This window comes from Periplaneta americana, chromosome 1 (assembly GCF_040183065.1).
Source record: "Periplaneta americana isolate PAMFEO1 chromosome 1, P.americana_PAMFEO1_priV1, whole genome shotgun sequence".
NCBI classification, from domain to species: Eukaryota; Metazoa; Arthropoda; class Insecta; order Blattodea; family Blattidae; genus Periplaneta; species Periplaneta americana.
In genome coordinates this window covers 176,276,907-176,302,742 of record NC_091117.1, presented here as the reverse complement: position 1 = coordinate 176,302,742, position 25,836 = coordinate 176,276,907, and the positions used below count along the sequence as shown (strand labels likewise).

At 37.2% G+C, this 25,836-nt stretch overlaps 2 protein-coding genes across 5 annotated transcripts in view; one reads left to right on the top strand and one right to left on the bottom strand.

The window, feature by feature from the left end:
* LOC138708858 (uncharacterized) overlaps window positions 1–23,965 on the bottom strand; it is a 98,404-nt gene extending 74,439 nt beyond the window's left edge. The window contains exons 1-3 of the mRNA XM_069839119.1: window positions 23,907–23,965; window positions 6,986–7,115; window positions 1,860–2,025 (exon numbers count right to left, since the gene is read on the bottom strand). Coding sequence (XP_069695220.1) covers window positions 1,860–2,025; window positions 6,986–7,115; window positions 23,907–23,965 — 355 coding nt within the window. The remainder of the gene's footprint in view (window positions 1–1,859; window positions 2,026–6,985; window positions 7,116–23,906) is intronic.
* qin overlaps window positions 1–25,836 on the top strand; it is a 256,680-nt gene that overhangs the window by 110,312 nt on the left and 120,532 nt on the right. The window lies entirely within an intron of this gene.

Below are 25,836 nucleotides of genomic sequence, written 5' to 3'. Positions count from 1 at the left end.
GCACGGGAGCTTTAAAATAGGTAACTTTGTTATATAGCCTACCAAATTAATTACGGAAATCTTTAACACTGCCATCTGAAGGAATTTTCTGTGTATTATTCGTTCCAACCCGCTAGAGGTTGTTTACTAAAGAAACCAACGTTATTTCCTTAGCAGATGCTTTGAGATTTGTAATGACAGGAGGGTAGATTTCTTCTTCTTTGTTATTCCTATCCTTCTCCATTATATATTTAGGGCCTATATGATAATGTTTGAATGTTTGAATAGCTATCGTGATGTGAAAGGGGCGCATCGGAATTGTTATAGTTGATCACATCATCATTTCGGCCAGGGTTTTATTCACAGAAAATTCTAGAAATGTCGTTAATTCCTTTTTTTATGTATGTGAGCTTTTCTTGCAATTCCGATTGTAGTATCTTTTTATTATTGCCTTATTATTGTCAGTGCACTTTTAAAAAATTGGAATAATATATTGGATAAAAATATATATGTGTGTACGTATATGTGTATTATACATACATACATACATACATACATACATACATACATACATACATACATACATACATACATACATACATACATACATACATACATACATACATACATACAGTAGAACCTCTATTATCCGTGGTAATGAAGGGGATGGACTGAATGGTTGATCGAAAAAATCGGATAATCCGTACCATGAAACATTTTGTAATTTTCTCCATGAGCTTGTATTTAACTCGCTAGGTAATGGATCAGAAGTTCACTAATTTAAGTCTGGATGTCACGATGGGTTTTTAAGGGGCAAAGAAGCCCTTTGTAATGACTGTCTTAGGAAAGATAGAAATAAAAGAGGTCTCATGTTGTAGATTTACATACTTTTTTACACGTTATCCCTTTTTTTTTTATTAAATCGCGCAGTTGTAACTCCAGTCTTGTATTCTGATGCGAGATGAGCCACAGTTTTTCTTTCTCATATCATTCACTTATTTCCATTTTTTTCTATACTTAGCTCAACACGTTTTCTGTTAACACCCGTGGAAGACATTTTATATACAAGTTATATTATAGAACGGCAAATCGAACAGTAGACAATGCTGTGTAACGATAAAGACTTGTAATAACAGTCTCTAGCAAAACCATATGTAGAACCTATTAATATGATGTACAAAACAGTACTTCATATAAGTTATTTATTTCTGAAGAAAAAAAAAAGAGCGAGAAATAGACAGTTGGATCATCCGCCAATCGGTTAATAGGGTGACGGATAATCAGGGTTCTGCTGTACATACATACATACATACATACGTACGTACGTACATACATACATACATACATACATACATATTTGAAAGAGGTGATGCCTCTTAATGTTCGTTACCGGAATGCAGACTTGGATAAGAAAAGTTCAGATATCGGACTAGTTATATTTTACTTCATGGCGAGAAAATGAAAACAGAAATAAGACTGGTATGCACGCATTTTAATAATGCCGATAGGCAAACCCCGAAAAATAGTAATTACAAAATTACAAACCCAGGATGAATTAAACATCTATGTCATGAAAATAATTTTGATGGACAAGGGCGAGAAATCCTGCAAAGAACGTCTAACAATTTTGTAATTCTAAATCATTAGAAAGAGATTTACGTGCAGACCTACTAAAAGATGCCTGGAGAATTATGAAGGCATATAGCTTAATCTGTGTAGTGACTCAAAAAAGAGAAGAGGACACAAATGTCGATCCTCTATTAATTTCTACAAAGGTTGCAAAAGCCAACAGACTTGAACCTATAAAGTGGATGATGAATATTATTACACTTAAGAATTATTGAATAAGAGCCTACCGCACATTAGGGGGCGGTACTCACCACAGAGAATCAACAGCAGCGTGCGGTGTCCCATGTCTGCACTCTCGTCCACAACTGCTGGAGGTCGCCGGCCAACTGAACTGTGGGTGCCTGTAGAAAGTCCTGGCAGGCGCTCAGTCTCGCGGGAAAGTGTCGGACCCCCGCTTTCATCCCGTGGACCAGCTCTCTTGTCCGATCAGGCGAGTCGCGTATGTTTACACCCCTTACTGCCCTTGTTTACCGTGGGAAGTTACAGACACAATACCTGTGAACAAGCTTCTAGGACATTCAGCTTCTTATGACTTTGAAGGTGGGCTAAGGGAATTTATTTCATGACGTCTGAAGTTGGAGAGTCTGTTCTGTATCTGAGAGCTGTATAGAGATCATGAAGCAATAGTGGAATAAGAATGACAGGTAAAGCCAAAAGCACTGCACTACAATCACTTTTTATAGTGGCGGTCCCTCAACAGTGCAGCAATCGAAGGCGTATTGTGACTTACTAAGTTAAAGTGAGCTACAAAATTTAGTGAAAAGTTTAACGATCCTTGTGTTATGTCTTAACGCGTTAGATGTTGTTACTTCACTATTCTTTGAACTGTTCTGTGCAGACTTGGAAAGAAGAAATTGCTGTTCTTGATAACCACGAGTCCACACCTGTGGAGTAACGGCTAGCGCGTCTGGCCGCGAAACCAGGTGCCCCGGGTTAGATTCCCGATTGGGGCAAGTTACCTGGTTGAGGTTTTTTCCGGGGTTTTTCCTCAACCCAATATGAGCAAATGCTGGGTAACTTTCGGTGTTGGACCCCGCACTCATTTCACCAGCATTATCACCTTCATCTCATTCAGACGCTAAATAACCTAGATGTTGATAAAGCGTCGTAAAATAACCTACTAAAAAAATAACCACGATCTTAAAACTACGTGCCGGTATTGCTTCCTCTTTATTACATTATTCTGATTCTCCTTTTTTTTCTTGATCTCTTCCTAAGGGGTATATTGTCTGTGCAAAATGTCGACATATAAGTAATGCTTTTCTTACGCTTGACTGTCTGGAGCAGAGGCCACCAATTAAACAATTAACTGAGATCTTAAAACATTGTACGAATTCTGAGGTCGGGACTATAAACGTATGAAGTTGTTGAAGGAAGTTTATATGAATGATATACCTATAGGTATAATACATATATGTACCCAAATCCGTAACACCACAAAATTAATCATCTCAACTTCAGTGAAATAAATTTCACGGAACACATTTTCATAATTACTGAACAAATGCAGTACAAATGTCTGAACTTCACAAGACACATTACAGAAAGAATGCTACTACCCGATGTGTCAGTGTGAGAAGTGGCACTTTTTGGATGCAACAATTTTAATGAAATATTGTTGTAAATTAGTGAAAGCTATTTTCAAGTCATGTAAGTGCTCATTTGTTAGTCATCATCTGAAATTGTTTTTATAAAGTTCATTTTTGAAAATGCGGATACACAAGTGTGTGTTCAACCGGAAAGATTGCGTAACATTAACATCAGCTTCTGAAACTCAGAATATTTATTTGCAGATATATATTTAACCCAAAATTGCTCATATAATGACTTCAGGTACTTTTTGAAACGTCTATTTTAAATTCTAAGTGTAGAGGACCTTTCTTGCTTTAGGAAAACAGTTTAATCTTCATTGCGCCATTGACCGATGGATTCCAAAGAAAAAACATTTGTTTTAACTTTTACTACATTAAATTTTTTCTCGAATTCAGCTTTTTAATTTGCGATGATTATGATGAAACAATTGCATTCCGGTTACATTGTTGTATTTGACGAAATCCTTTTGATTCGGGAAATGCAACAGATCAGTATCAGTACCCAAGCCACTTAAGAAAAGATAAGTTTGTTGGAGAATATTACATTTTCTGATATTAGTTTCTATTTTCTTTTCATTCATCTGTTGAAACAGGTTCCAAGAACACGATGGTAGACATACAGGTTTTGCATTCCAGAAACGCTAAGTGCTCCTGTACCGATTAATGTTTTGTTTTTACTTTTTGTTTAACTGGGCCCGGAAAGACAGGCTCTGCGATCCGCATTCGGACCGAGGCCCCCCAATTTCTAGAGAAATCCATACATAGCTCAGTGATTGACAACGTCTCACCTGGGAGACGGGAAGAATATTGTACGAGAATTCCTTAATGCAGTAAATCTAGTCTGAAAGGACTTTGGCTTAAGTTATCCGTCATAAACTTTTATTTCAAGTGACAATATTACAATATATATTTACTAAGACGTATTATTATTATTATTATTATTAGCATTATTATTATTATTATTATTCTTGTTGTTGTTGTTGTTGTTGTTAAAGAAAAGGCAATGACCAAGTGATTGTCGGAAGTTAATACCACTTATTTCTGTGAAAACGAGTCGTGCTTACGGATCAAATTTCCGCCGTCTTTGGTTAATTTTGAGGAAGTATTCTTGGCTGAGGTATGAGATGATTGGTAGGTGTACACGCGGCCGTCACACTGTCTGCATAGGCAGCGCTGACTCAGAACTGCAGAAGCACAAACAACACAATTTTTGTCGGTGTAGCAACAGTTACATCTGATGTAAGACTCCGTTCTCTCATTGTATAGCTAGCGGAGTAGATTCACTTTCAACGCAGGACTAACATAATATACAATACATGTACGTTTGTCCGCTGTTGTTTTGTGAAGTGCCTTCCTTTAAATTTGTTTCTGCAGTACGTATTACCCTTACCAGATAGGTCGGCCTTATAGGCTTTGACGTTAACAACTTTTGTTAGGTTCACTGCGCTGCCATCTAGTTGTTACATAAGGAGTCACGACATAATTCCCATCTGAATTGCATTAGCGACTATACTGCCATCTCGTGTTCGTTTACGGCGGACGGGTGGCGATCCTGGCGGTTGTTCTCTTCAAAGTGCAAACGATTTTAACATAACGATGACCTATCTGTTACATAATATATGATCTAGGGCAGTGGTGGTCAGCACTCGCTGATATGTGCAAAGTGTACGCGGTGCCGTCCCGTGTGCACCGTTGTGCAGCAGGGAGAGATAGAGAGCATACCCGCTAGCAGCTACGGAGTGCATCATGGTACACTGCGTTTTCTGCGGTTAAGAGACGCTAGCTCCAGCGTGTTCTGTGCTGACGACCCCTGATCTAGGGTAATACCTTGTCACTTTTGAAAAATGGATATTAAAATTATTGTTTCATGTTTCAGCCATCTCAGAATTCTACAAATCGATATTTTCGAATAGAGATATGGTTATGCGAATGCAGGTCTGAATAGGCGGATTGCGATTGCCCAGTTGTCAATATTCGTCTTATTCATCAACAAATTTTAACTTAAATCGTAATAGGCCTATTTATGCGTATACTCGAGGCTGTGGTTCTCGTGTGAATATCAGTTTTTTAAACAAGATATTCGTTATTCTAAATGAGGGGAAAGAGCAATGGTGAATTGTTTAGAAAACGTGTAAATTTGACTTCTTCCATATGAAAATGGATATCACAGCGTTTCGAAGATTGGCACATTCCTTGCCACCGTTGAACATCGAGTAACAACAGCTCATATAAATTGTTGTTCTCGAACAAATGTTTTGATTTCATTTTTCATTAACAGCAATGAAAAAGTCCAGTCTGCACCTTTTCTTAAGATATATATTTAAGAAGGGATTCGGTTTTCATGAAGATAAATTTCGCTGCTTACAATACTTCCGTTATAGGAAATATCAGAATCAAATGTTTCGTTAAGTCACGACTGTTTTCCCTTCGGTGTTTAGGTATAATATCGTCAGCTTACTTCTAAAACCCCGTTAATTCCAATTTTACCGAATGTCGAAATCTATGTATATTTTCAAAATGCGTCTGCTGTTAACACCTCGTGAGTGTGCAAATGTTTCTATATTTTATAAATAACAAACGTGTGACAGTTGTTAGCTGGATTATAAAAAGAATAAATTATTTTGCTCACTTGTACAATTTTTCTCAAACTCAGTTATGAGGTTTTAAAAGTAACTCAGTAATTTGTATTATTGTCTTAGTTTCCTTTTGCTCGAACTTAAAAAAAAAATACAATTAAACCCAGTTTCATACTAAAATTTCAACTAATATTACAATAATAAATATAAATGTAATACATCTTAAATATAGCAATATCTTAAAATTAGTCACACAACCAGTACTTTTTTAAACTTACCAACTTTCTATCACAATCCTAATCTCCAACCGATGTTAAACAATTGAGGGGATTAGTGGAAAAGGAGCCCATACCACAAAAACTAAATTTTTGTAGGAGAAGTATTTATTTCACTGAGATTATCTCTCTTCAAGTGAAGAAGAGGCATTTATAAATGCTTACCATGTCCGGTAGGCACATGCCACGAGACTGGAAGTTCATAAAAGAGGTTCTAGGTGGCAAGATCTGTGGGATTATCGAAGAAATTAAAAATCAACAGGAATGTGGCATGGACTTCTTTTCCACTAGTCCCCTCAATTTATAAAATTAAAAACGTTGTTCAATCGAAAGTGTAAATTCCGAATTTTCTTCGAGGAAGAGGCATTGTGGCGGTGGAAAAGGTAATAGTAGACCTAGTATTAGGAGCCGTGTGCCGTGACAATTATTGTTGGACTATTATAGTTGAGACGTCAGCCGTTCAAAAAGCGACTTCCTGTTCTTATCAAGCATGCAAGACGATGATGAAATTAATCTGGTGTAGGCCAAAGCAAAAACCACTTACTAAAAATCACTTTTATTTGTCACAGTCACAATTTATATTCCGACTCTTTTCTTATCTTATCGCAAGGCCGTTAATACCGTCTCGAAAGTCAAATGATGACAAAGCATGTGCGTACGGATGTTGTCAACTTTTTATTACTCTGGTATTGTTTTTATTGTAACATTTTCTTAGGGACTTAAAAGTGAAAATTATTCGGAATGAAATCCGGGATGTAAGGGGAATGCTGAAGAACTTCTCATGAATATTGCCGCTGCAGTTTTTTTTTTATGGTATTGCTATGCCGTCATGTGTTGTGATGCAAGATTGCTACATGCAATAATAAACTGGGATTTTCTTCGAATTGTCCCCACTTATTTAGAGGCCCTAATGTACACTGCCACAATAGCTTACCGCTCGACATTCACGGTGTTCCTTTGCTTGTTTTACAATATCTGCAAACAGTACCAGAAAGTCCAGAAATGTCACCTTTGTAGAAGATTTCTGGTGTTTGGATTCCTTCTTTGTGGATGTTATCAGTGGCCTAGCGTCAATGTAAGCTAAAAAGCTCAGCGTCCCCAATTAAAAATTCCATAATAAACCTGCAGTTTATGAACAAAATTATTTGTTAATTCTAATACAATTTATATTTACGCCTTAAATGTTGTGATGCGGGAGCTCAGGATGATTTGTGATGCAGCAGCAAACATGAAGCCTTCACACACCAGCTTCCATTCCCCTTCACAGACTCGTTTCTTTCACGCATTCTTCTGTGTAACCCACCCCGCAGATTTTCCATCTCTTTCTAACTAAACTTGCCGTGTCGCAAGGGTCGCAAGAAGCTAGCTTTGGCATTGGAAAGAATTTAGCTTTCGAGTTATCCCTTTCGCGGGTTGTGTTGAGTTGAAGTGTTAGTGTGCAGTGTGGCTGATATAATACATGAGTGAAATAATAGTTTCTGACACTAATTTATAATCTTCTGATAAAGATTTTAACGTTGATTGACGTAATTTTACTAACACTGTATCTATTGACCGTTAATATTGTGATTTCTCTAAATATGACAGGGAGTGAGCTAATGTTAAGTTATACGTAGGCTATATGTCTATTTCTTAGAGATATGTGTAAACCATGAAATATATTTTACTACCATTTGAGGTCATGCCTTATTGATGTTACATATGAGGTTTCAACCAATCTTCGGACTACTGACTTGACATCGACTACTCTTTATTTTAAGACTATATTTTTGCAATACGTTTCCTCATACATGAAAGACAACTTGAGTTAGCTTCCCCTGCTCAAAATTTCATGATATGCCACTGGATGTTATATGCTTGCATATAGGACAGTTTGCATTCAGATGTGTAGTGATTCATCGCTGATAACAATCGGGCTAAGAAGCAATTTGCCTTTCTTCTCATGACGCTTTAAATGTGCCGGACTTGTTGTTCCCCACTATGGCATTACGGTATTGGGGGATGTCATGACTAGGGAACGGATTTCTAGGTGCTAAAAATTTATGTAAATTTGTTTTTTTGTACAGAGTATTTTCTATTTCAGTTAACTCTTTATTGTGATCGGTTTAGGCCAGCGTAATAATAGGCGAATTAAATGTTTTTCATTGCTAGATTTCTTTTACCCTTAATAACATTGAAATGACTGAATTCACAGCGCTACTATTCCCATTTCTTTCCAAGACCGAAGAAACCAGCCACAGACGGTAGTGGTGGAGGTGCAGGGGAAGTGTTAGTGAAGGCAATTGTAGTACGTATATCTACTTATACTGTTCTCCAACCAGGAGATTAACCGTGAAAGGAATGTGCTTACTATTGCGTCATCTATTGGAGCGAAGTAGATAGATAATATTACCGTTATAACGTCAGTTTAAAAAACATGCGGTCTCCTGTATATGTTATTTCCTGTATGGAGGGATTAAAAGACCAGGAGATTAACCGTGATCTAATTTTGTAACTAGGATAGTATAAATATGTGTGTATCAGTGTTATCGTTTGTGCTTTGAGGGTTAGCCAATGGAGATGCGTGTACCCACGTGTGTGACCTTATGACATCTTACGACATCAATATTCATTCATAGCATTACCCTGCTGAGTCTCATTCCCCTGAGATTTTCTCCTGGGTGGAGTACAGTACAATAGCAGAAGTGATTTGATGGTCATGGTAGTGATTTTCAGATGTTAATCCTGAGTTAAAGTTCCGCCGAATCTTAGATATGATGTAAAAGACAATGTTAAGATAGTGTTTTTTTTTTCGAAACATAATTTCTTAAATTCTTTATTCCATTATACATAATACCCATTTTTTTTACATAAATCACTGTTTTCTTCAACATAAAGGAAATACATATCTGCCCAGTTACTTTTAACTGGAAGACGTTAAAAGAATATAAATTGAGATATTTGACTTATCTTGATGATAACATTGCTTTATTTATCCAAACATTGTAAATATCAAGTAAGTTACGAATTTATTCATCGCGTGGAACAGTTTACGTAACAACCTACTGTTGTATGCGTAAGATTTTTCTCAGCTGGACAGACCCTCACACGTGTAAGGTCAGCTTGGCAATACATTTATCTGTTTGTATAGTATGTGCAGTAATTCATTCACTTTCGCTGTCCGGATTCTTTTACGTGCAAGTATTCTGCCCGGCCCATCAGGAAAAGTCAATGGACGGCAGAAGAGATGATGAGAAATAGCGATCTCTAATTTCATGCCCACTGGGCCTGTCACTATGGTGATTAAAAAAGCAGGAAGCTCCATGATGACTGTTGTTTGGTGCTGTAAAAGTAACAGTAATTTATTTTGAGGTTAGGTTGTGCTATAATAAACAAGTAAACATTGGGCAGTTTCTAATTTTGTAGAAGTGTCGCGTGCATCGATGATGGTGAAACCGGAGTTGAGTTCCTTAATGATACTTTTAAATCACAGACGACGATCACATAGTTAACTTCCTCTCAACGTAGTCGATTCAAGCGACCGTGGTGTATGTAATAGTTAAGTTACAACGGCGGCGCTGCATGGCAGCCACGATAATGGATTAGAATTTCGCCTAGCACATGGATATTGGTTTGTTGTCTGTATGATGTAGCACTGCGCTAGCACGCTGGTCATCCATTCAAGTGGCTCGGGTTCGACCTCTGCCATGTATGCTTTGTCCACTACAAATTACATCACGACCTGTCGAGAAAAATAATAAAATATCTTACTGTCTCTGGAATCGAACACTATACCTATCGAATATCAAGGCGTTATTTTACCATTACGAAGAATTATATGAATGCTTCCCACTTTCATCTTGGCGAATATGATTGTGAAAGCAAAATTTGACTGGTATGTGAATATACTGCAAGTTTAATTTCTCTCCAGCAGATGACGTAAAGGTAGCCTCATTATCATCTTCATCATCATGATCATGATCATCAGTGGCATAACAGCCTTTTGAAATTCCTGCTAGGCTTCTCTTCTCAGTGCCAGTGTCCTCCAAAGATAGTAGGAAATCAAAATGTCATCGACTGTTGCTTAAAGCAGATATTCGAGATCTTTCCTAGAAGAGGAACAACATTGGGTGATTATTTTCTTGACAATATCGTTACCAGTGACGACACTGAGTATACCAGTATCAACCTGAGTCAAAATGGCAGTTACTAGACCTAGTGAGATGACAAATATTCTCCCTCGAAGAAATAGTTCATGACCAACAATATACTGAACGCCATGTGCAATGTCTTCCGAAATTAAAATTACGTAATTCTAGCGACGCGATGTCCTGGAAGCGCACTGTACTCTATTATAAAGGCAGATCACTGTTTTGAACCATTGGGAAACTAAACTTTGGATTGCACTGATTCAAAAGGGAAAAAGTTACACGTCTTCGTCATGTCAAAATAGAGAACTGTTTTTCCACATCCACCGTATAATTTTGATCTTAATCCATCGTACTTCCATCTGTTTGGTTTGATGAAAGATGTACTTCTAGAGTAACGCATGTTAGATAAAGATAATGTTTTCAAAGGTATTACGAAGTGGTTGACCTATACCTGTGTGGACTTTTCAAGCGGAGGAACTGTATAGAATAGAGTATAGTGATGCTTTGTAGAAAAGTACGTACAGTACGGCCTGGGTGACGCAGTCTGTAGAGTGCTGACCTTCTGTGCCCGAGGTTGCGGGTTCGATCCCGGCTCAGATCGATGGCATTTAAGTGTTCTTAAATGCGACAGGCTCGTGTCAGTAGATTTACTCGATTTAGATTTAAATTAACTCCTGCGGGACAAAATTCCGGCACACCGGCGACGCTGATATAACCTTGGCAGTTGCGAGCGTCGTTAAATCAAACATAATTTAATTTGTTTATAGTTCAATGCCGGTGTGATAATACCTGTATTAGAAGTGGTGTCACAGTGAAAACTTAGTTAAAGGGTTAACTATGGAATTTTGCACAAGGCTGTTGTGTATGCAGCGGACTCTCGAGTTACGTATCCTTGGTGGCACAATCGCATTCCTGGAGCGTTGCTACATGCATTTGTATGTCGTAACGCAAAAAGTACTGCCGGGTTCGGAACCCGGCGACGAAGCATATCAGGTTAGAAATGAATGTTATATATGATTGGTATTCTTTATTTTAGGCGCTAATTATTTTAACATTGGCAGTAAACTTAGGCCTACTCTTTTGTTACTTTATTTATTTTTTTTGGGGGGGGGGGAGATATAGTCGCTTACATAAATATTCTAAAATTTCATTTCATAACAAGGTATAGAGTATAATTTATTGGAGGTGAATTATATGATTTGCTAAACTTCTAGCATTGTTTGATCAGATATTAATAGACTCCATATTCCAGCTACTTATAAACTGTAATGGAGTTGCCCGATTCGAAGTAGCCTATATGTGACGTCACAGCGCAGGCATAGGTACGTTCGTATACAAAATAGTTACGCATCCTCTGCTCACTTCCTCTAGAAAGTCAAAACCGGGACGCAGTCATAGTGAGTAGTCTTATCGATCACTGCTCTTACTAGTCGTATTATTTAAATAACTACATCTCTGTGGCTGATTGAAGGTTCACTGCAGAGGTAAAATGCCTTAGGTAAGACGCTCAGCGTTTACGAGTATTTATCGTAGTATTGCAGGACGTAGTTGATATTTTAACTAATATTTTCCCTGTTAATATAGACAACATTACATACAAATTGTGTAAAATAAACGTATGTGACAAAAACAGTGGACTGAAAAACACTGCAATACCAAAAGGCACAGAATGTATGTTGAACGTAATCCAAAAGAACCAGTGTCATCCCAATCTGAAAATTATGAAAATATTAACTGGATGTTTAGCATGGATTTCTGTAGCCTACCATGACGTTCAGTGCCAACATCCCAATTAATAAATGAAGAGTCGACTGCAAGAATGATGGATGTCATTTGGAATACATTTTGCAGGAGAAGCAATTGAAAGTTTGAAATGCTTAGCGCTCAAAGCTTAACTGTGATTTTCCGATCATTACTGAACAATGACTATCAGTGTTAATGCCATATAACTCTATGTACATTGTATATGTCTTAAGCTATGCATTGACAGTCTTCGTTCATTTTCGACAATAAAGTGACATCCATCATTCTTGCAGTGGACTCTTCAAATTGAATAATCTTACATTTTAGGGAATTTGTAGAGAAGTACATAGAAAATTAGTGGGGTTTCAATTATAAATGGCATGCAATATCCTAATGAAACACGAAAAATATCAGACAATAGGGATATCTTGTACTACATCATGCATAAATAACGTCATGTGCTATTGAAAGAATTGCTTGCAATATAAAATCGTTTCAAGTGACATCCACATGTAAGTAAGATAGTTGCTAACCACTAGGATCGCTACTATCGCCTCATTACAGACAATGCGAAATAGTACCTGCACAGTCTATTGTTCCTAGTACCCTCATAAACTCAAGCTTCGTTACTGTATATACTAGACTGTGCTATAACCGGTATATTCCTGATCTTGTGCCTTCAGATTACTGTTTCATCTATGGTCCACTTCCTGCGTGGAAGAAATTTCCAAAACTTGGAAGCTGTTGAAACAAATATCACCCAATTCTTCGCATTAAAAACCAGAAACTGGTACCGTCGCGGGATAAACCTCACTGATAGGTGGGTCAAGATCGTAGAATCTAATGACCTTTATTTTGAAGATTATAATGAATTTATTGTCACTACACATTTCAACTAAATTTTGTTTCAAAATCGACATTACTTGTCAATACATTTTTTGTTAGTTTACGAGAACCGGGAAAATTGCTTACTTGAACAACACCTCTTGTAGTAAAGGTTTTGGCAGTAAGACCTATTCCATCATTGTAGCAACTCGACAGTATTTTGGCAGAAAGCTAAGAAATGTATGTTTCCATTTTAAATTTCGAAATGTAATGTTCTGTGCTAAAATAATTGAGAATTGCAAGTTAGGTATGAAATTCTAATTTTTTCTTTTCTAATTTCGTCGATTATCATTTTGTTTCCCTTCAGCACGTTGCCGATAAAAATTTTCGTTTGTTCGTTTCACTGGCTGCTTTATTGTATAGGTTTGGTTTGATTGATTGAGAACGGAAAGGTTCCTTTGTCAATGAATTCTTCGGAAAGTATATTGAAATGCAGAACTTAGGGTGAAAAGTTTTCTAAGATCAATGTACCGCGTAGCCGCTTTTTCCATCACAAAATAGTACAGTGTTCGAGCCCGGCATGCCCTGCATGGACTATAACACTTTTACTACGTCATTCTACTTTTGACCAATAAAACGGTACGAAAGGACATCTTTGAACCAATCATGGCTGTTTATCGCACAATTTTACCACTTCCTTGGCATTTGTTTATTTTTATCGCTTCCCTAGCATTTGTTTGTTTTTATCACTTTCATAGCATTTGTTTCTTCGTTTGCCAAAATTTCAAACTGCAAATTCTTTACGGTATTATAAAACATGCTTTGCGATCGTCATTTGTTTCCCGCATAGATTGTCGACTGAAAATGACGGCTCCGTTCAAACGTTTTGGTGAAGGTAACAGTAGTGAAATAGAATTTTAGTAAATCAATTAATATATATTTTATTGTATTAGAGTACTTCATTTCTTCTAATCTTTATATACTTTCTTCTGTTTTTATCACCTTCCTACAATTTGTTTGTTTCTTTGTTTGCCAACATTTCAAACTGCAAATTCTTTACACTACTATAAAACATTCTTTGCGATTGTCATTTGTTTACCGCATAGACAGTCAACTGAAAATAGCGGCTCCGTTAAACGTTTTGGTGAAGGTAGTGAACTAGGAAAGTTCAGGATAACACAGAGGGTTTGGAATTGAACGGGTTACATCAGCTTGTCTATGCGGATGACGTGAATATGTTAGGAGAAAATCCACAAACGATTAGGGGAAACGCTGAAATTCTAGTCGAAGCAAGTAAAGCGATTGGGTTGGAAGTAAATCCCGAAAAGACTAAGTATATGATTATGTCCGTGACCAGAATATAGTACGAAATGGAACTATAAAAATTGGAGATTTATCCTTCGAAGAGGTGGAAAAATTCAATTATCTTGGAGCAACAGTAACAAACATAAGTGACACTCGGGAGGAAATTAAACGCAGAATAAATATGGGAAATGCCTGTTATTATTCGGTTGAGAAGCTTTTGTCATCTAGTCTTCTGTCAAAAAATCTGAAAGTTAGAATTTATAAAACATTTATATTACCGGTTGTTCTGTATGGTTGTGAAACTTGGACTCTCACTTTGAGGAACAGAGATTAAGGGTTTTTGAGAATAAGGTTCTTAGGAAAATATTTGGGTCTAAGAGGGATGAAGTTACAGGAGAATGGAGAAAATTACACAACACAGAACTGCACGCATTGCATCCTTCACCTGACATAATTAGGAACATTAAATCCAGATGTTTGAGATGGGCAGGGCATGTAGCACGTATGGGCGAATCCAGAAATGCATATAGAGTGTTAGTTGGGAGGCCGGAGGGCAAAAGACCTTTGGGGAGGCCGAGACGTAGATGGGAAGATAATATTAAAATGGATTTGAGGGAGGTAGGATATGATGGTAGAGACTGGATTAATCTTGCTCAGGATAGGGACCAATGGCGGGCTTATGTGAGGGCGGCAATGAACCTCCGGGTTCCTTAAAAGCCAGTAAGTAAGTAAGTGAACTAGAATTTTAGTAAGTCAATTAATATTTTATTGTATTCGTGTACTTTATTTCTTCTAATCTTTATATACTTTCTTCTAATCGTGTAATAACCAATTAAATCCCACTCCAGTTTTGATTTTCTCTAGATAAATCAAAACCTCTAGTGATATTGCTTACTGTTTATAAAATACAGTATGGCAGGATTTCTTCGAATATTTCGATGTCTATTGCTTCATTATCGTCATATCAGTATCCCTCTTTGAATAGTGGCGTTAAATAACGAATTGTGACTGTGTACCGAGTCGACTTCCCAGGGATGTGTGCAATGAATTGCTTTTGATGACGAACGGTTGCTTTCCGCGTGCTACTCGGCCGGCCTTGCAGAAGTACTCTGCGCGGAGAAAGGGTTTCCGAACGTCCTTGTGACGTGTGCGATTTGCTTCAGGTGGAAGTTGCCAAACATGACACGTTCTCGTAATGCTCCAGTGACTACGAACTCGTTCACATCCGCCGTGGAAAAGTGAATCCTACACGACCAGAAAATATGCTTCACTAGAGTCATCCTATTGTTATTTCTGAGTAGAAGTTCTCACATTTTTATGCACACGTGCCATAATCTTCTTAAGAGGTGGAGAAGTTCAAATATCTTGGAGCAACAGTAACAAATATAAATGATACTCGGGAGGAAATTAAACACAGAATAAATATGGGAAATGCCTGTTATTATTCGGTTGAGAAGCTTTTATCATCTAGTCTGCTGTCAGAATATCTGAAAGTTAGAATTTATAAAACAGTTATAGAATTTATAAAACAGTTATATTACCGGTTGTTCTTTATAGTTGTGAAACTTGGACTCTCACTTTGAGAGAGGAACATAGGTTAAGGGTGTTTGAGAATAAGGTGCTTAGGAAAATATTTGGGGCTAAGAGGGATGAAGTTACAGGAGAATGGAGAAACTTACACAACACAGAACTGCACGCATTATATTCTTCACCTGACATAATTAGGAACATTAAATCCAGACGTTTGAGATGGTCAGGGCATGTAGCACGTATGGGCGAATCCAGAAATGCATACAGAGTGTTAGTTGGGAGGCCGGAGGGAAAAAGACCTTTAGGGAGGCCGAGACGTAGATGGGAAGGTAATATTAAAATGGATTTGAGGGAGGTGGGATATGATGATAGAGAATGGATTACTCTTGCTCAGGATAGGGACCAATGGCGGGCTTATGTGAGGGCGGCAATGAACCTCCGGGTTCCTTAAAAGCCAGTAATTAAGTCCTTGACAACTACTGGAACCATAAAACACCACTAGCATCATTTTCATTATCATCCACGTCAGAACAGGCTACGTCTGCCCTTTTCGCCCTGACTGTTGCGATTATTATGAACCAACACATTACATTCAGGAATATAGAAACTCTCTGATAATGTAAAATGCATGGAAAAATGCCAACATGCATTGGATTAATTTGTATACTTTGAACTATAACTAATAGAGTAAAGGAAACAATCGTTTGTAGGGCCAAGCGCTGTAATACGGTCAGTCTTTTAAAATGACCAGAAATTTAATTTTGAATTGTAGCGCCTTGGTAATTCGTCTGGCAAACGTGAGAGTGCTCTGGCAAAGAAGTGTTATCCGCTGTGTGTGTATGAGCTGTGGCTCGCTTGTGTAGCGAGTATTTTAGGAATAGAAGGTACTGTATTGTACTTGAAACCGAGTAAGAAATTGTGCTTTTTTTTTCAGTGTACACATTATATTTATTCACTTCAAGAGCTACGTTTTTTTCCTTAAATACAGTTCACTGTGATGATAGCTTGCTTTTTTTGTGTTCCTATCCGTAGTGCCATTTGCCCTGCAGAGCATTAACTACATCGATATGCACATTCTTGTTATATGGCCTTGTAGTGGCCATTTTACAAGGCTGAGTGGCCGTATTACAAGACTATAAGAAAGCTCTGTAAAGGGAAAAGGTTTTGGTAAAAGAACGTTTTGTCATCTGAAAATTAATGTGTTGATATCACAATGGAGTACGAAAAAGAAACAAAAGGCAGGCGTAACATATTATTATGATGTACCGAAATACATATGATATTTCCGTGCAGATATTCTGCGTCATCATATGATGAAAGATTAGTGGAACGGAGAGAAATTCTCTCTGGCACCGGGATTTGAACCCGGATTTTCAGCTCTACGTGCTGATGCTCTATCCACTAAGCCACACCGGATTCCCATCGCTATGTCGTTTCGAATCCTCTCAGTTTAAGTTTCACCTCTTGGGTTCCCTCTAGTGGCCTACCCTCATGCACTGCGTCATAGATGTATGACAGTGGGACAATGTCCACACTTGTGCAGAGGTGCACTCGTTATGAGTGGCTAAGTGGCCGGGATCCGACGGAATAAGCGCCGTCTTAAATCACTAAGTTATTGTTTTTCGCATATCATGTATTATTATGATGTACCGAAGTACATATGATATTTCCGTGCAGATATTCTGCGTCATCATATGATGAAAGATGAGAGGACTGGAGAAAAATTCTCTCCGATCTACTCATCTTTCATCGGGCAAAACTTAGTTTTATGCTTTCAAAAATTATCACCCAAAACTCTCTCGGTAAGAAAATCTGAGTTTTTTCATTGGCAGTGCTTGTCATTCTTGGATTAAACAATATCCAGAAAGAAGCATAACAATGTGGCAGTTTGGGATGTTACTTTCCCAAACTTTGAGAAAGGCAAATTTAATTGAAAATGCTGTCAATGGATTTCGTGCATGTGGGGCAGTTCCAAAATCTGCGTAGGCCTACTCTCCATTTGAATATTTCTCTCTGGTGGAAAACGAAAATTCTGAAGGGCTGGAAGTAGAGAAACAATGGGATCAACAAATGGGGCAACAGGGAGCAAATCCAGCAATAATAGGAAATTTCCAAGATTGTCTGAAAACCCCAGCACACAGCCAACAAAAAGGAAAAGTTCATCACCAACAGCGTCTATCGTCGGATGAGTCCGCGGATTACAATGAAAACAACATTTCACTGTTACGCAGGTTATGCCATATACCACATGTAACAATGGAAAAAAGTGGGTACAAGGGCGCAGAAGGCAACAATTTTAACTTTGCCTGAATAAATAAAGAAGAAACTGGAGAAGAAATTGAATTTCAAGAGAAACAAAACCATCCAAAACAAAGTTCAACTAAATAAGAAAAAAACATCGTACTGCTACCAACAAGAACTTTAAGAGTGGTTATTGTAGTGGACTATTCAGCGATGACCATGTTGTGGAAGTGTGGGTGTTCCGTGCTCGTGGCAAAAACTGATGTCATGAAGAACGTGCAGGACTTGCAGGAACATCAGGAATGACAAATTTTGTGTGTATTGACTGTGAAAATGAAAACCAAATATAGTGTCCACTTTCGTGCCAATATTACAAGACTGTCCTTTAAAATGACCATTTGTGTGGTTCTGTAATAAAACTGTATTTTCATATAAATATATTCAAGTAAAAATATCAATGTTTAATGTGATATTTTTTTAGTAATTTTCGAATCTAATACAATATAACTCATCAGAATAGTTCCAACTGTTTATATGAAAAGTTTTACAGAAAATTTTGTGTCTAAAACCATATTCCGTATCAAAAACGCTGGAAATGTGGATTTCATTTAAAATCTCATAGTCTAAAGACAGATTACAAATCCTACTTATCGTTTATTTAAATGACACTTTGACCTTCCATTGTGTTTTGTGAATTTTGAAGCTACGATTAGTTGCACTTCTAATCATCTGGTCACCGTGGCGCGATACTTAACACGATGTACGACAAAATGCAAGATAAGAGGCACATACATAGTTAGATTTATGAAGAGAACTGCAAATCTGCCTTTACCTGGTGGGAATCGAACTCAGGTCCGCTGAACTTCACCACTTGAATCACAGTGGAGGACAGAAGAACTTTCAGTATCTATCTTGTCTCTGTGTTCATCCATCTATTTATGTAAATTTATTTCTTTCTTCCTTCCTTAGGATTGTATCGTTGTTGGGATTAGTCCTTCTACATTTCATGTAATTTAATTTTACGCAGTAGACAGACATAGTGAGACTGCCACAACCTGAAATAGCACGACTCTAGGTCAGCACCAAAGACAACATAAGACATCTCATTAGCAGAGAACAAACATCCATGTCCAAATTTCAGTCAACGATAATAAATAATAAAGATAAAGATATCCCCTTTACATGCCATTAAGGCGTATGAGGATCATGTAGATAGAGTTTGATGCTTTCATGACTTACGCACTAGAATGAGGTGGTATATTTGGCACCACGGCCAGATCGCCTTTTACTTTCGGGAAAGACACGATACTCAAGTTTGTCAGAAGGCCGAGTGGACTCCGGGGCCGTTTTGGAAATTTGGCAATGAGAGAAATCCCGCTACCACTTGGGATAACCCGGGACCTTCTAGTCCGTAGCCATTTGCTCTACCAGCTGATCTCATGAAAAATAAAAAAGTGAAATTTACTCGTTTATTGGGCTGATTAATCGTTTAAACAAACAGTTAAAATTATCCGACAGCTTATCAGAGTGAGCTTGCACTTCGGATCATTGGTTCTGAGTAGTTACATTGCAGAGAATGACCGTAATAATCGTTACACTATGACTCCGCGAGATTCATCACTAGCACTTAATGATCTGTAATTGGTGTTCTTTTTTTCAATGCAGAAGTGGACCATAACTAACTTTTATTGTGTTCATATGATGCACGCAAGGGAAATCTGTCTTCAATCGCTGCGTCACACAAGACAATACCAGTCTCTCATTCAGGTTAAATCTGTCACTTTAAGACCTTTCTAATGAGTTGTTGAGGCGAGACTACTTTCAGATTTAGGTCACATCTTCAGTTTATTTTCATTCTTGTTAAATGCCAATGTTTAACTCAGTCGTCTGTTGTAGACTATAGTGACTGAGATTAGATTCCGGCATATTCTGTGTGATTGCATAAACAATTTTTTATTTGAGTGTATTTGTTTCTTTCGCCATTTGTCATTCTACGGTTGCTCTATTGTCAACATGATCTCTGATTGACCTCTGTAGTTTAATGGTGACGTTGAAGTTTATATTATACTTATAGATTTACGAGGATCTGCACTGTTGTCGACTGCAAATTTCCTCCATGTGACTTTCAAAGGCTTCACTGCTGCAGCGAATCGGAAACATGCATGTTGTGTGGTTAAAGTAACCATGACTCCCGCTACTATCAACAAGACAAAACATTTGGTGCTCGGGAAAGAAATCTATTCTAAAATTCCATAGCTTCCCATGCACAAATAAAATGAATTTCTAAGTAGGTACATCCGGAAAAAAAAAAAAAAAAACATGATTTTAGCTTAAATCGTCTTAACATTTTTGCCACATACAACAGAGTGAGACTCTTTCAAGAGTTGTGCAACTTGCGACAGAAACCTTGTTTTCTAGTGCTCGTAGATAAATATCGTTATCACCATATTAGCCAAAATACAGTGTCATGAATTTTTATTCATATCCTTGAGTAGGTTTCTTACACGTCTTATATAGCAATCAAACACAAGAGAATGTTTCGGACACCGGCATCGCCCAAGCATGTACATACTCGTACAAATATCCACAAACACATTATAGAAATATATAACAACTATTTAAAACTGTATGAAAAGTGTTTAAAATCTATTTGCAAAGGTCTGAAGATGTATTTTTCTGTGTTCCAGTTCGGATGGATAAACATGTGCCATTACACTCGGAAACATGCAGGTCTGGACATGTTTTCGGGCATATGTTTAGTTGCAGCTCGTGTCTCGGAGTAGCTTAAAGTACAGCTTACAGTGCGTGCGGGTCGTTACTTTTCTTTTTTTTTTATTGGCAGGAGTTTTGGAAATGTGTGGCGTACCAAAAACACTTGAGACATAGTTCTACTCCATACTTGTGGGATGTGTAGAAGTTAGGCTAATTTTCTTAATCCAGTTCCATCATTATTTATTTTAAGTCTTACAACATTTTCGGCATATCCATGACGTGCTTATAGAAATTTGCATGTCCACCAACTTCTGTTATTTTTTTTTATTTTTTTTTTTTTTTAACGCCAAAAGTATATAACCAATACTAACGTATGCGACTGAATGTAGGTGTGGATATTCTCTTTTCAAGAGTTGTGCAGATGTTTGTGAGGCACCACAGACTTTCCGGAAACAAGCAGTGCATCTGTTTGCTGGTAATTGTCTAGAGAATAACTTTGGAAAACTGTTTAAAAGTAGAACCTATTTATATATATTTTGCATTTGTATGTAGGTGTGGACTAGAGGTAAAAATGAGACTCAGTGGATTTTGCTTGGTCTTGGTCAGACTTGCAGAAATGAGTGCCAATTGTGGCGTACGTCACTCATCGGAATACGTCACTCATCCCTTCCTTCCACCCCTGCGTAGGGGAGGGGATTTGTATTCATTGTCTGTGTTATGTGATTGCGTATGGGTCACAGAGACGTCATTCAACGACGGTGGACTGTGGACGGGGAACCAACGCTTTCACCATGCTTTCCACTCCTCTCTCGCCATTCTGCATCCCTGGTCTTGGTCCTCTCTTCTGTCCTTTTACACCACAAGAAGTTTTGGGTCCTTTGGATAGTGCTCGCACTTTCCAGCAAAGCTCTTCATGATTCGATTTCCGGCGTGAGCAATGGAACATCTTTCTTCCACAGAACTGGCCGTTTGTTCCCTGTTCTGACTACACGACCATAGAGGCTCACAATGTAAGCTGTCTTTATTGTCGAGCCAAAGATATATCCTTCCGTATAACGTATTGAATCTAAGTCACTGTTAAAAGAATGAGGTAAAACAGACGAAGAAAAAAAAAAAAAAGACAATTTTTTTCCAAAATGCATAAACTTAAGTAACATATTTGTGTTACGTAAACGTGTTTTACGTTGTGACTGAACATTGTTTAATCGCTCAAACTATAACGTGTATTTTATACATAAGGAATCGTTCCACCAAGAATTTTAATCCTGTTGGACGAGTCCTGTATAAACAACATAGGCCTACTATAAATTCAAACCTACATGCTTTTCACGCTATTCGAATGCATAGAAAGGGTTTAAACATTTTTATGTGTACAGTACTGTTTTATTTACTTATTTTAGGCATTCTTGTGTTGTGGTGCTTATAAAAGTATTGGACAGAAAATCCGAATTTATCGATTTTTCACATACCCTTTTCCAGTGGTATTTTTTTATTAATTAATTTTTCTTCGTTTTATCATTTTGAACATATTTTCATATATTGCAACATCAATAATGTATGTAATTTTACTGACGTATAATTTGGGCTATTCTTAATCTAATTTAGGACAGAGTCGTGTCTTTTTTAACTGGTGCTTATTAATTATGAAACAAGCAACAAACTTTTTCTGCCAGCATTTTGGAGGTCGTTCCTAAGATTTTGGAGTGTTTGGTTTGTTTGTTATATCGATTTTTGAGAGACTATTATTGCACATCCTTATGCATAGTACATAATATCTCCGTCTTGTCCAACTTACTCCTTGGATTCGCACACGCACATACACAGATACATACATACATACATACATACATACATACATACATACATACACTCATACACACGGCTTAAAACGAATATCCTGAAGTATTTATTGACCTCCTTGGTGTTCTATGATTTCCGCTCCTCATATTCCTGTTTTGTCATTAATTATTATTTCTATTGTCAAGACTTGCTTTGCTAGATTTACTTTCACTTTCACTCATATACGCTAGCAGTTCGGAACACAGATTGTAGGAGGCAGCACTTGGCATTGAAGTTGAATACAAGCAGGTAGGATACATTCAAACATGAAGTTCTTAGTAGTGACATCTATAAGAAGGAATAAGCATTGCGTGGAGTGAGCCATGGAAAACTAGAAGCTCATATACACAGATACACATCAGATTGGTCATGCCCATGTTATGAATTGAGAACAGCCATCAGAGCCTCCACCGTCGAAAAGGCATCTTTTGGTGGAAATACAGTTGCTCCATCCAGTTCCATAAGGGTTATAACGTGACTTATTTTGCAGTTGCTAGATGGCAGCATAGTGAAATTAATAAAAGTAGTTGCCTTGAAATTCATTAGGCTGATTATTCTGCTGTAATTATGTGATCGGGGCTAGACGTATGAAATCGAAATTTCTGGGACAGAATATTGTAGAAGACAAGGAAAGATGTCCGTTCTTTTATGATCATTGTGCTATGTACTCGATATTCTGTATACGACGATCTGTATGACCTTAGTACAAAGTGACTGACAGTGTGTAACTTTTAGATGATTTAGATCAGTGGCTTTATGACCATTTCATTTACATGAAAAAGAAAAAGAAATGTAAATTTAAAAAGCATGAAAGTTGTACTGCGTAAGAATCATGAAACTTCGAGGGAAGCTGGCGGTAGAACGTTTCTCATGTCAATATCAAAAGGATATGTGTGAGTAATCAACCGAAGACCGAAATATTGCAGGAAATTTGTTTCTATCCATGATAAGTCGAATTTGTCGAATAGTGTATTCCAGTGTGTTGGTGTGGAGCAGTCAGCACTATGAACTATGATTTCACCAATTTTTAGGAGAAAACTTACGAAGAACACCTTATTTCTTCACCATGCTTGTTTTCCTGTCTCTATGGCTCCATATCTCTCAACTCCTCACCCCCTTTCCCTCTTTCTGTCTCAGAGTGCTACTGTATCTGCGTGTGTATGTTCTCATAAGAATTTGGCTGCAGCTGGACGGAGTTTTGCTGAACTGGTGTGTTTATACTTAATACAATTTTATTAACAATCTCAGTTTAATTTCCAGGAGTGCCATTAATGATAGTAAATTAACAACTGAGTGAAATTACTAAATGTTGTCAATATTGATTTAGGTGTAATGCAACCTTCATGTGTAACTTTAATATAAATTGATAAATTGGATCCATATCAAAGAACGAAAAAGTGTTCAACTCTTCAGTATTCTTTAGAATTCTAACCTTTAGCTGTTTAACTTCTTTTTTCCTAAAGTTGTCGTAACACCTTATCACGCTCTGTCTCCCTAAGCACAGAATATTCTCCTGTTATTCATCTTTACCGTTTCTGCATCTCATCTCTGGAACTCTCATCCACAGCATGTGAGAGACTGTCGGACATTATCAAGTTTTAAAAATAAACTAAAATTTTGCACTTCTTCACTTCAGATTTCCTTCAATTATACGCTGTGCCATAGTTTTATAAATTTTCTTTTTCACCATCACTATACTCCCTTGATCACCAGATGAATTTCTTATGATAGATTTTCCTGTTGCGGCTTTTATTTAAAATTTAGTTTTTTTTATTATTTTATTGCATTCCATTTGTTGTATTATTCCTTACTTTTCCTTAACTATTTGTACTAATTGAGTTGCTTGTGTTGTATTTCAATCTATAGATCTGTATTTTACTCCCTTGTATTATGGTGTTATTTTCATCTTGTATAGTCTCAATTTTGTTATAATTTTGTACATCTTGGTATTTTGTTATTTTTACTTTTTGTTAAATTTCACTGCTTGTTTATTTTGTGACCTGGTAGAGTGTAAGAGAAGGCCCTATGGCCTTATCTCCGCCAATATAAATAAATAAATAATGAATCAGTGAATGAATGAATGAATAAATCTACTTTTTGAAATGGCAGAAATGAACTTTTAGAGGGTGTCATGCTTGGAGGAAATTGCACAAATATAGATTTTTTAAATGCATTTATTTGTTATAAATTATTGTACAGTGTACAGTGTTACATACTCGTATGACATACTTTTAACTCTTACAAATAAAGTATCTAATCTAGAAATTCATATAGGAAATAGCAGTCAAAATTGAAAATTTGAAAATATATTTAGATAGGTAAAAGTGTGGTTTTATAATCGTGAAGTTGCTTCTATAAACAGAATCTTGAAATTTAATTTTACCATTTTTAGCATCTATCAGAGCTTAATGGCTGCAGCGGACGGAGGGACGGCGGCTTAGGATTACCATACGTCAGCATTTAGGTGGACATGTCCACTTTTTGATAATAAAAATAGTCGTCCACATACATTTTTGGAAATCCTCTAATTTGTCTGCGTTTTTGATATTGAAGTCTTATTTATTCATTTTTGTTTCGTTTGGTCTCATGTTGCTGTGAGCTGTGGGAAGCATATTGCCGTGAGTGTGATTGTTAAACATGTGAATGTTTTCATCCAGATACATCCTTCATTTTGTTAGTTATAAATAGCAGTGAACTTATCGAGTAAGTTATTAAGTTCCATGATTGTTAAACATGTGAATGTTTTCATCCAGATACATCCTTCATTTTGTTAGTTATAAATAGCAGTGAACTTATCGAGTAAGTTATTAAGTTCCATGGATTATACTTACCATCGATTCTGTGAAAGACTTGTGTCAGTGAAATTTGTAGTTTCCGACATTTTACATGCGAACTCTTTGTATATAGTAAGTAGCAAGGAATTGTTAAAGAAAATTGGATCTAGTGATAAATATATGCAGAAGCTACAGAAGTGATGTTATAAATGACGAAGTTGGTACAAGGAGTTCGTTGGTGAAAGGAATGTTTAGCATTTTCAGAGTTCAGAATATGGTAACCCTATGTATAATCTCTGAATGCACTTAGGCGTATGTATGTATATATATTTTTTAAATTTTAGTTGGTTATTTAACGACGTTGTATCAACTACTAGGTTATTTAGCGTGATATTTGGCGAGATGAGGCCGAGGATTCGCCATAGATTACCTTGCATTCACATTACGGTTGGGGTAAACCTCGGAAAAAAACCAACCATGTAATCAGTCCAAGCGGGGATCGAATCCGCGCCCGAACGCAACTTGAGACCGGCAGGCAAGCGCCTTAACCGACTAAGCCACGCCGGTGGATGTATGTATGTATGCATGAGTTCGAAATTCTTAGTCCCGGCCCGGCCCGATCTCAACCAGACCCGAACCCGACCCGATACCCGAGAATAGCTTATCCGAACCCAATTCGAAACCTG